Source organism: Antrostomus carolinensis, unplaced genomic scaffold (assembly GCF_000700745.2).
Source record: "Antrostomus carolinensis isolate BGI_N321 unplaced genomic scaffold, ASM70074v2 scaffold5685, whole genome shotgun sequence".
Classification (NCBI taxonomy): Eukaryota; Metazoa; Chordata; class Aves; order Caprimulgiformes; family Caprimulgidae; genus Antrostomus; species Antrostomus carolinensis.
Window position 1 is genome coordinate 42237 of NW_010314124.1, and position 13032 is coordinate 55268.

Here is a 13032-nt window from a genome sequence, read left to right on the forward strand (position 1 = left end):
ACCATCTAGACTGGCAAAGAATTTTTTAGGTTCTTACCTCCATTATACTTTATTTCAGAAGTATTTAGTAATACAGTACTGAACTTCCATTGAATGCTTACATATTAAATATAAAGCTTTCTTCACCAATAATAGGTTAAGTAAGGATCAAGATCCATTACTCACCCATCTGGTCTTTCAAAAGCATCTTTAATTCACAGATTAATGAATAACAACCCAAAATATTTCCTTTTCAGGGCTGAAAATGCTGCATGTCATCTGTTGTTAACATACTATAGAAATTTAAAATATTAGTTTAATTTTGTAGTTTTTGCATCACAGGACTGTGTTTTCCTATGAATATTATCCTGAAATTTCATAAATTTTAATTGCATCAACAGCTTATTTTTGACTTAGTTTTGATGAAAATTTCATTTTTAACATTTTCGTTTCATTAAAACTTACAAAAAGTTCTTCAAACTGTTTCTGAATTTCATTGTCCATCTCTTCAGCGTTAAAACTGGGATCACGAACAGGAAAAGCATCAACAAACAAAAACGCTGCATTTGATCGAACTTCTGAGTTTCTGGCCTGTCACAATGAAAGAAAAAATATTTTTTCATTAAGTACAGACCTTTAATAGAAAAAAGCATTTCCTGTCAAATACTGCTCTCCAAAAACTTTTAGCAAATCAGTATTTTTAAAAGTAGATGAAGAGATAATTTTTTCAATGTGTGGAAAAACTTACAGTATCATGTGATTTTTACTCTTTTTTACCTTACATTTCTGCCCATTCAGTAAAACCTCAGTTAGCAGTACAATCAGCTTTCAAGGCATATCAACTCCAATGACCCTGAAGAGTCATAGTCGGGGTCCTTTTACTTTCTGTAATGCTGAATAAAATATAAGCAGTTGGGATTTCTCTTGGTCACCTTAAAGCTGCTCTTCAGAATACAAGAAACTTGAATTCAAGCAGATTTAATTTAAAAGTTCAAGCCTATTTCTTCAAGAAAACAGTATTTAGAAACAGTATTAGTGAGCCTGGAGAGTAACTTACGCAACTTAATAAACATTCAGTTCTGCATCTATGCACATAAGTAGTAAAAACATGTTCTGAACTCCAGGTAGCTCATAAAAAAATCTAAGGCAAGCCTCATAACCCTCAGACATTTTACCATTTGTAACAGTTTTCAGTATGTTACTCTATACATTTTGCTGGTTGTAGAACCCCAAACGTAAAGAAAAATGAAAAAAAAGTGTATATTTAGACACTCAGTCAGTAGAAAATAATTGGCCCTGTGGACTCTTAAAGGATAGAAAAAGAGAGCAGGCAATGAAATGAAGAAAAGATGAAATTTAAGGGATCTCAGGGAGAAACCTGAAATCTAACCACCAGAATATGTTTTCTTAATCAAAGACAGCAGTGCAATGATAAGAGCCTGTGATCACTTCTCTTGGAAGGAAGAAGGAAGGAAGGATTTAGTTCAGATTTTGGGTGCAAGTTAAAACAAACAAATGTATGTGTATATCTATCTATCTCACTCTATATATATATGACACAATTTATTTTACATTCCCCTTCTGGATATGAGGATCCCCTTCTGATCCTCATATGGTGGGTCACATTTCTGGGTAGAACAAAAAAATTCCAAATTCTTCAAGCCAACAAAATTAATAGCAATTCTAAATTCAATAGTAGGCAAATAAGGCCCATGTATACATCCTTTAGTTAGACTTGTGTTTTATTTATCACGGATGATATAAATAATCTAAAATTGAAAAAAATATAATTCTTAATTCATTCCTATAAAGCTATAGAAAATCCTTCAAATATGAGCTTATCTATATCAAAGAGTTAATGCATAACAACCTAATATGTGAATTCAGGATGAAATAGCTCTTCTGCACTAATATTTCATGTGAAAATTAATTCAAGTATGTTTTTGTGCAATAACCTAGACCTTGTCTACCATGAACATTCCATAAAGTTAATTTTCATAAACTTTATAAGTAAAGTTTACACTGAACTCCATTAAGCTCACTTTAATTCTGAACTGAGGACCCAGAGTTTAAAGTCCTGCCTTTAATTAATTGGAATTTATTCCAAATGTATTTGAATATTCAGGCTCGTAATAGAGTAAATGTCTTCACAGAGGCAGAACCTAGGACTTTAAATTCATATCCTATTTTATTCCATAATGACTATTCCATGCAAGATGAGCCTGCAGTTATTTAAATTACTACTGTTTCTTTACCTTTATGCTTCTACTATTCTGAGGAACTTTCCGAACATTTTTAAACAATATTTTATTTTTTTTTGTTCAGTTAATTTTCAGAGCCTTCTTTTAAGTTTCATCTGGTCTTACAGGTCCTGAAATTCATGTCCAATTATTTAAAACATTGTTTTTCCCCAGTAGAAATTAGTTTAAAGGTATAAGATGATAAAAAACCCCAACCAAACACACTACTTGAAAGGAATCACTTCCTTCAACAGCTTGAATTCCTGGAGGAGTGGTTCTTGACTTTTTGAGCTTGATAAGGAATAGCTTAATCACTACTTATCTCATAATAAATATCCGTATTTTTATATTTATATAGCTTCTTATACTAAGAACCAATCACTGCACAGCTGTTCTATTTTTGCATGAGACTTACTTTTCATAATAAAAACATGAAAAAAAGATTAAGAAGTTACCAAAGGGTTTATCCTATAAAAACTTAAAGGCACTTAAAGGCTTATAGAATAAGTGTAGGTAAAAGCCACAAAGGAAGTGTGTTCAATCTCAGCATTTGCTAAACAAGTAATTGAAGAAGAAACAGAGAATTATGCATTACAAATATGCATTTGCAGTTTAAAGATTCCAGAGATGAAATCAAGTAGTTGCAATACAAACAGCTTTGGAATCCTTTGTGTTTTTACAACTGAAGTATTTTTCCTTTCTGCATAAAGGAGGGGTAAAGCGGTCCTGCTAGGAGTTCCCTTTCTGCTTTGTAACCAGTGTTCTAGAACAAGATTTGTTCTTCACTATACTAAATTAGAGATTTGTACACTGGCTAAACTAGGAGTATCCAACTGGTTATCTAAAATCAAACTGACATTTCAAGCCTTGAAGTAGAATTCATACCAGTAAGGACAATTATAAGCTTCCCTTCTTAGTTCTGTATCTTAAACTACTAGTGATTCTGAGCCACAGCAAGTTACCTTAACAATGCCAAATACTTCAGCAGTACTATACGAAAAAGAAAAATTAACTACACAAAAGTCACACAGCAAGATAAACTGACAAATTTTGACGTTCAGTCACATATTTCTTTTCACCAATCACAAATGTGGTACCGAATCATTTGAAATTCAGAATATTTCTTTGCACTGAATCATCACATGATACATATAATTGCTGCATTCAATTTTTTACAGTCCTCCCTTTACCATTCAGAAACCTGTGTTCACAACAGTTGCACTATTTTGCTGTATTAAACCAAATTCTCCATGAGCTATTTGATACACCTGTAAACATCCAGATTTAAAGTGCTTAACTACATATGTAGAAGCAGTCAAAATAAAAATAAAACAAACAACAAACAAAACCCCAAACCAACAAAAAATACTCCAAACAACCAACCAAAAAACATCCCAAAAAATTTCCAAAAATTCAGATTTGCTCTAGCAATGGAACCATTAGCGATGTGAAAATTATGAATAGCAGCTGTTAAAAATTTGAACCACTTCTGGAATCAGGCATTTCTCCCATTGTCTTGCCACAAATCAATAATAAACCTTTTACCTCTGTCCAAACCTTTCTGTTACATTTCTCCAAACAAATCTATGCAGATTTAATAAGGTTTCAGAGAATGTTCTTCTGAAGTTCTCTAATCTTATATTTGAGTTGAGTCCTGAGCTTTGGAAAGTGAACTACTAGCCTCCATTTACAGATAGCAAGTCCCTTAAAAATGGAATGCCATGTTTTGCTAACCGCTCTAAAAGTGTTTCTGAGACACTAGTCAGGAATTTAGCTATGCTATAAAAAAATCAATTAAAAACCCTGGTCTTTTTAGAGACAGAAATTCTGAAATTAAAGAAAGTCATGCTTTGTAGTTATTATTACCTTGCCCTGAGAAACCTTTATCTTTCATCCAGAAGGTTTCTTGTTTATATTAATTCTTAAGGGATGAGATCCAATCCTTAATGTAAGATCAAACAAGATGCTGATCTATAGCAGTGAGTCTGTCAGTCTTCTCACTTCTATCACAGGGTTCTATTGACACCAAATAGCTCTCAACTCCTTACTGTAACTCATAAAATCCATTTTAAACAACTTTTTAAGTTGTTTTTAAATATTTTCAACTTTTAAGAGTTTTTAAATACTTCTCTCATGGCTAGAGAAGATGCTATATGACCAATCAGTAAATGCAAATTCAGCACATGTTAAATGGCACTTAATTTGGATGTAATGATTTTATGTGTATGTTCTCACTGAAGGACTTTCATAACTCCAGACAAAATAAAAGCTGTTCAAAAAGAAGCTTGACTCATCTTAATCACAGAGTGTAACTGAGCAGGTAAACTGCAGTAGGTACCCTTTAGTCTGTGTACATACACACTTACCTTAAAAGTACTGGAAGTCAGAAATTGCATTCTGAATGCTTGATTAAAAGCACATCCATAGCATGAATGTCTGCACATACAATCAAAGCAGAATAAAAGGTTTTCTAAACTAACACTCTAATAAATTAATTGAGCTGTACTCTAAGGCTGGTAATTAATCAGAAGGTTACGCCAAATCCTCCTCTGAACATTTCTGGCTTTGATTGATGAAGCACTGATCATTCCATAAAGAACTTGGAAAACACAACACAAGATTACACAAAATTCCCAAACTGAGAAGATGAGAAGACCAAACTCAGTGTTAGTCCCCCTGTCCACTGCAATCCTGGGAAGCACTCTGTGTACCTGTAAACAAAACTGTATTATAGAAATAAACTATATTATCAAATTAGAAGATTGTTGTGCAAACTATGCCTAATTACAACTTGCAAAGTTACTCTGCTAGAGCTAAGATGCTAAACACAGATTCTTTTTTTTCATAGCCACTTTATTTTAAAAGCAATTATTAAAAATAGAACATGTGGGAGCGTTCAGAAGTTTAGTAGTTGGAGAAAGATAGCCCTGTATTCTGAAAAGAGTAATTACCTTCAGTGCTCTCCAAAGGATAGGTTGATACAATTTATAGAGCATTTCTTCAACTCCTTGACGAACTTTACTTTGTTTATGAAAATAACTCAGCATCTAAGAAAAACAAACAAATCAATCCCCAAAAATATTTTTAATGGTACTTCCTATATTCAAGAAGTGTGCAGAAGTTGTCTCATTTCATCATTTATATAAGACCATAGAGTTTTACATCCTATGGAAAACGATGAAACTAGACATATTAATTGACCCTACATTTTATTAAAATGTCTCAAAAATAATAAAAAGTAAATAGATCTAATAAATATCACATTTTATATCTTTATAAATTCAAAAAATCTCTATAAAGATCTAGAACTGAGAAATAAAATCAAGAGGACAAAAAAAAACCCAAAAGAAGTGATGCAAATGCTATCACTCACCATCTCCCACAAGCAGACCAATGCCCAGCCAGTCTCCAAGCAATGGCTATCTCCTCAAAATCCACTTCCCCTAAGTTTTTATTGCTGAGCATGATCTTATATGGCATGTAACATGCCTTTGGTAAGTTTGGGTCAGCTGTCTTGGCTGTACCCCCTCCCAACTTCTTGGTCATCCCCATCCTACTCACTAGGGAAACAAGAGCGGGGAAGAGAAAGCCTTAACACCATGCAAGTACCACTCAGCAACAGCCAAAACACTGGTGTGTTATCAACACTGTTTTAGTCAAAAAATCCAAAACATGGCACCATATGGGCTGCTAGGAAGAAAAGTAATTCCATTCCAGCCAGACCTAGTACAGGATATTAGAATGAAATGGAAATTTTCTACTTTATTGTAACTGATCTGATTTTGATGCTACTAGTTCATGTCATGCTGTACAGGAACCTACCTCTCGAACTTTAGAATGAACAGAAGAACTTCTGGGAAGATGAATTCCATGATGCATGAAATCCTGAATGCAGTTATGTTCAAGTGTCTACAGTAAAAACACATGCTACCGTTAACACACGATAAAACATTAATAATAAGTGCTGTAGGCAGTGCAGCAACTTAGTTTTTTTCTCTAAACAAACAACTTAAAATAAACTTTTGTATTATTTTTTGCTTGGCTTCTGCTTGGCCCAAGGTTTCCATGCTAGGAGCTTCTGTCTGCTTAAACTACCTTTCACAATTTCAGAACATACATTCAATCTGATTTTCAGAACTAAGTTTGGAATTCAAAAGCACCTCCATATGGTAAACAAGAATTATTTGGTATCTGAAATTTGGCTGCAGCATTGTTACTATACTGTAATCATACTTTTGATTGTCTCCATGAAAATACACAAAAACTAGTCAAATATCTAAGCTATCAAAAATATAGACTTGCACATACTGAATAAAAGCTTCAGTAACTCAGATAACTGGTGTGTTTACAAAAAATATTTGGTATATGCATAGTTGCATCAAACAATATTTCAGCAAGAGAATTAAAGGTGTTTAAATGAAACCAAGCTGATCACAGTGGGCAAATGTTCAAAGCATAACATGTTCTTATTCCTTGACAATGCTGAGAGGCCCTTTCCTTCGGGAAATAATTCCTTAAGGCTTGCTTAGGAACCTTTCCAAGGTTGAAAAGTCATGTATCTTCACCTTGAAAGTCAAAACTATCCAAATGACATTTCAAGCATACTATTACCTCTATGAATTCTCCTGACACCTTCTTCCAGGCCCTGAAGTAAATTTCTGAAACGTATTCCATCAAGGATCTGTATCAACACATGGGAAACATTTTCAAGCAAGCATCCTAACCACTCCTACCTAAAATTCATGAAGGTAATAACATGAAGTTTTTCATAAGTACCAATAGTATTCTTACTTCTGTGCATCAACTTTAGTTTACAAGAAGCAAATAGCTTGAAAGTCTACACTGATAATTATGGAAAAATAAAGTTAATTGTTGATTAATTAATCCCAGCACTATCAAAACACAGAAGAAATATCTCACAATGAATGCATCAAAATTCTTTCTAAAGATATACAGGTATACTTTATTCTAACTGAAAGCATTAGAAAACCTCTGATTTTGATATGGAGAATTAATTCTGTAATATTTCACTGAATAATCAATGGAAAAAAAAATCCATGTTTTTCATCCATCAGTCAAAAGTTCTCAGGCTATGATCCTGCAAGTTACTTATTAGAAAGTCTCTATATAGAATCTTATCAAATTAAATTAGAAGTTGCTAGTAGGAAAAAAAAAAAAAACACCTTACAGAAGCAGAAGTGGACCTGCAATTCTCGCACAGACATTGCAAACAATGCAGCCCAGTTTATATGAAAGTAATTTGTTTTAGCTAATGCTAAATAAGCATTTTACAACACCTATAATTGTACACATAGGCATGTGCAAAGCAACTATTAAATGAAGTTGCTGAAACAATATGGTAGTTATATTCAGCAAATTTGAAGCTCTCTGGGTCCTGATATATTTTATCAATATACTAAGTATCTCAGAGTGTGAGACAAACAAGATTTCAGCCAAGCTCTTAATGATCATCAAGAACTCTAACTGTGATGCATACCTTGGAAAGAACTGTAATTGGTTTTTAACAGTTCCATGTATCATTTTAATGAAGTTTACATTCCAGCTGAACAAAAAGCTCAAGAATCTTCTTCCCTGTTAGGAGGGGAAAAGAGAGGGGAGGAAAAAAAAAAGGGACGTCAAATCCCAGACGAATACCCAGTTTACGAGCCACCTCAAAAATCAGTAAATACAGAGTTTAAAGATCAAAATAAATGACAACTTTAATTTTAAAAAGCATAGATGAGATTGTTGCAGAAAAAAAAATAAACTGAATTGAAGCACTACTGTTATTTATACTGCAGAGAAAACTCAAAACAAATTAACATGTGGAATATCTGCCTGCATTTTTTCCAATGTCCATTCTGTTTTGGTGTGACTTCAAGCAGTATTCCATAATGAGAAGGGACTGTGCAAACTCAGGACCCTGGTTGAGTCCACATCATCAGAGCTCTGTCAAGTGCAATATCATTCCAGGATGACACTGTAATGACGGTGAAGGTATAAATAAAATAGCATGACAACTCTGCCAGTGTTGGATACAGAAACATTTTTGAACAAAGCCATAGAGAACAGGTGGGCCACTGAAGAAAATGAATGTTCTGATTAGTAAAGACAATTTCTTTTCTATTGCCTCATGAAAGGTAATATTGCAAACCTCCTGGAGCTGCTTTAATTCATGAAAACATAAAAAAACTATTCTTTTTTTTTTCCTGAATTAATTTTCTTCTATTTTTTTCAAGTTAGAAATAGTGATGACAAATCTGATGAGCAACAAAATTTTTGCAAGAAAAGGCAGTGGAAGGCCGTGGGTGGAGGAAATAAGCCCTTGCTCTTCTGGAATCAGCAAGATCTGTCCATGGAATTAGAGCCTTAAACAGTATCTGTACAGACAGCCTCACTCTGGCTCATCTTACAGATGAAGTGAAGGCATCCAGCTTCTGAGACTTTGAAAAGCTGGATCATACATAAGGGTGAGGCAGCCAGCTGTAAGGGTCCTTTGTACCTGTCAGCTTTCTAGCAAAAAATAAATCAGGAAAATTAATAAGGAGATTCAATAGTAAAAAGCACATTGGCAGAAGTTCAAAAGGTGGCCTGAACAATTAGCAGAGGTTCAAAGGCACTTCGAGAGCTGGACCAACAGTTACGTTCAGATCTATAACAACATAGAGAAAGTAAGGCTTATAATGCCAGCCACACTCTGAGCTGGAATATCCAAGAATAGGGGTAGAGGGAAGGAGGCATATAGGCAGAATCTGCCCTTTAGTGGAACTGATAAATGCCTTCAGGTCAAAAAGTAATTCAGAAGATCATAAAAACCAAGACCTAAAGGCTAAATACAATGTCAAGATCCTTGTCTACAGGTCTGATGGAATCCTTCCTGTTGTTAATGAGAGTTTCTTCTACCAAGAAAGAAAAAAATTGCACGAAAAGAAGTCACTTATCTCCAACTTTGGTGGTATAGTGCATATACTGGGGTCTCAGTGGTACACATCAACATCCCTGACAAACCAAATGGTCAAGAGAGTCTTGACCTTCAGCTCCTGCCTCAACAAAGTAAAGATGAGGCCAAATTCAAACTTATCTCATCTTTTATAACCCCATCAGCAAGACAGATGAAGAAAGGTCACAAAGTAGCTTTCAGCACTTCAACCAATTATTTTTTGCCTTAGATTTCAACAGATTGACCTGACCCTAAAAATGGTAGTAAATGCCTCTCATTTAATCGGCTGCTTGATCGATGGATCTGAAATGATTACTATTATCAACATTTCTCAGTATCATGAGAGGTGAACATGTGATAGGTGAATAAGTTTGCAAACTTGTCACCTTCGGGGTTAATGCATTAACAAAGTGTTGAGCATTTCATACTGCTGTGTTTACAGACACAGTACATGTGAGTTAGTTAACTCTGTATGCTCTTTTCAGCAGTACCCAGTGACAGGACAAGGGGCAACAACTGGAACACTGAAAGTTCCACACAAACCTAAGGAAAAACTTCTTTACTGTGAGGGTGTCGGAGCCCTGGAACAGGCTGCCCAGAGAGGTTGTGGAGGCTCCATCTCTGGAGATTTTCAAAACCCACCTGGACACTTTCCTGTGCAACCTGTTGTAGGGAACCTGCTTTGGCAGGGGGGGGTGGACTAGATGAAATCCTGAGGTCCCTTCCAACCCCCCACCATTCTGTGATTCTGTTTTGATAAATCACACAGAGAGATAAATTCAGAGGATGACTCCACTAATGCAGCCTGAAAATAAGCCTCTGAGAAATATTACTGTGTTGAATAGCACAGTCGGGCAAGGCAGAAATACTGAACTCTCTGATCATAGAATGGTTTGGGTTGGAAGGGACCTTAAAGATCATCTAGTTCCAACCCCCCTGCCATCAGCAGGGACATCTTCCACTAGATCAGGTTGCTCAAAGCCTCATCCAACCTGGCCTTAAACACTTCCAGGGAGGGGGCATCCACAACTTCCTTGGGCAAACTGGGCCAGTGTCTGACGACCCTCACAGTGAAGAACTTCTTCCTAATATCTCATCTAAAGCTCCCCTCTTCCAGCTTAAAGTCATTACCCCTCATTCTGTCACTACTTGCCTTTGCAAAAAGTCCCTCCCAGCATGAACTTGCAATGAGGCATAAATGTGCAATACCATATCAGTTTAATCTGATCTAGAAGCAGCATTCCTGACCCTCCCCTTCCCTTCATCCTTGCATACAATGAACCAGTCCAGTCAGTTAATCTGGTTGAAAAAATAATTTTACTAGGAGAAAAACTGAACAGCTACCTCCTCAACTCAACCCACAACATAGCTGGTTGAGCATTCATACTGCGGAGAGGAAAACAGGAATGCTAGCCCATGGCAACACAGGGTCTTTACAACTTGGAGTTACATCAGCTTAAGCTGCTATGGAGCTGCACTCCGGGGTGTACTCTAAAACGTGTCAGGGGTACTTTTCTTAAGAACTGCAGAACAAGCCTCTTGGCAATAAAGGGAATATTAGCCCTGATATATAGGAGTTCAGTTTCGTCTCAAGGCAATTCATACAATGTGGTGATATTTGGTGTGACTATTATCATTTTAGAAATAGACACAGAACGTAAGAAAAAGGTCCAGCAGAGATACTGGGGACTTGTTGGACTTGTTGCTACAAGAAATCTACCATTAGCGAAATAAGCCAGGCAGGGAAACCAGAGAACACATATGAGACAGGTTGTCACTAAGACTAAACTCCATCAGGATGTAAAATCCCGAAAGAGAAGGACTTCCAACAGAAGCACAATAGCTTTACAGCGACAATAGTTTGAATACTGTGAATTTCAAGATACACAATCTCCTGTCTGCAGAGCCAGAAAAAACCCAGACAGTTATCATTCTACATCTGTACTGGCAGTTCACATAGTGAAGCTGGGTTTCAGCTCACAAACTGAGACATCTAAATTTGGGTGTTTAAGTCCCTAGAATGTTAATTGCCTGGAGAGTGAGTCAGGTGAGCAGGTGTTTAGTAACTGCTTTATGAGGCTGAATTGTTCTGTTGACTAGGGGCAGGATGCCATAGAGCAAATTTAAACACTCAGATGGTTTTCCAGAAGGTGGGCATCTATGACAGATCCTGGGTTTTACATACCAGCCTCTTAAATTGAAAGAATCACAGACCAAAATAGCATGACTGTATATGTGCCCATATCTAATAATGGGTGGGGTACCTCAGGCAGAAACACATTGGAAATGGAAACATCATTCACAGCAATGATTTCTACCAGGAAACACCACATGTAACCACTCCAGATGCCACTCTTCTAAGAACTGTATCATTTAATCGTATGCCCACCCTAGGGTAAGCTCTCCCCCTTGGAGACATCCCTATATGTCCTGTGGAGGAAGCTCCCCCTTGGAATGAGTTAATAGAAAAGTACAAAAAAGATGCCTGGTTTACTGATGGGAGTGCAACATACACAGCAACTGGACAAAGACAAGGGAGAGCAGTTGCATAAGCTCCGCTACCAGGAATTGTATTATGGCAAACAGGCATCTAGTCTGCGGGCTGAACTGATTGCAGCATCTCTTGCTATCCTGGAAGGGCAGCCACATTTTCTATGCACTGACAGTTGGATTTTATACAAAAGTTTCACAATGTGGTTGGCCTGCTGGACCCAAGAAGATTGTCATCTAGACGTGAATATTCCTATAATAACCCTTGAGAATGCTGTATGGTTTTGTACCCTAACTTCTCCTCTTATTTTACATCCTTTGTTGATATCAGATTCTCCAGTTCTTGTATTTCAGGTACCTTCAACAAATACCTGTGCCTCATCTAGAGAAGACAGCATTGGAACAGTGTTGTTGGTGTCACGAACCCAACATCGAATTGAAGTTGAATTTGAAAAAGCCCAAACCCCAGCTTGTGTGGGTAAATAGCCCACATCAGGTTATCAAACCCAAATATCAACTGAAGGAGCTGGAGCAACAGCGTATGTATTACTGGACAGAGATGACACTCCTGTTTTTCTCCTCCAGCACAGGATGGCTCATCCTGCTTACAGGACAAGCACATGCCCTGGGACCATTTCTGCAAGACCAACATGTAAATACTTAGATTTGGTTAGCCTCTGCTGTAACCAACTCATCTGCGTTTTACATTAAGGGAAGATTAACAGCTGCAGATCTTTTGACAATGCTACTAGTAGCTGTATTACAGAATTATATTATGCTAAGTGACTCTGATGTTAATGTTTCTCATTACTATTTTTTCTGAGTAGGTGACAGCTATATGTCAATGAACATTACAATATTTCATTGATGGTGGACTATTTCCTCCTTTGACAACACAAATGCTCCTCTGATTTTGAAGGCACATGTTGCTTCAACACAACTAATGAATCAGCCAGTGTAGAGGACGACATTCAACATCTCCAAGACTTAATGCATCAAATGAAACAATCTACTACTGGTGCCTGGCTGGCTGAGTGGTTTACTTTCCTGAGAGGATGAATGGGACACCTGACTCAAAGTATTATGGTACAGATATGCTTATTTATTTTTCCATATATGCACCACACCCCACAAGCCCAAATGGACACCTCCAGCTTTGCCACCCCCAGCAGAAGCAGTCTCTTGAGCAAGGGGACGGAATGTGGGAATATAACAGAAGATTGGCAAGGACTGTAAATATGCTCAAGAGACTTGCAGCTGTGGTGTCAAAAAACACATCACACTTCTAATCACTGTTTAGTCTTATGTGCTTGACAAGTAGAACATCTGCATTTAGATAACACAGGCCTGGGACAGACTCAGGGGTACCCTGAACCTGCCTGG

General features: G+C 36.6%; 1 protein-coding gene across 1 annotated transcript in view; it reads right to left on the bottom strand.

Moving 5' to 3' along the window:
• The window catches only part of NCAPG2 (non-SMC condensin II complex subunit G2), a 51197-nt gene that overhangs the window by 25155 nt on the left and 13010 nt on the right, over positions 1–13032 (bottom strand). Inside the window, exons 6-10 of the mRNA XM_010167522.1 lie at positions 7717–7811; positions 6831–6900; positions 6042–6128; positions 5171–5266; positions 445–570 (exon numbers count right to left, since the gene is read on the bottom strand). Coding sequence (XP_010165824.1) covers positions 445–570; positions 5171–5266; positions 6042–6128; positions 6831–6900; positions 7717–7811 — 474 coding nt within the window. The remainder of the gene's footprint in view (positions 1–444; positions 571–5170; positions 5267–6041; positions 6129–6830; positions 6901–7716; positions 7812–13032) is intronic.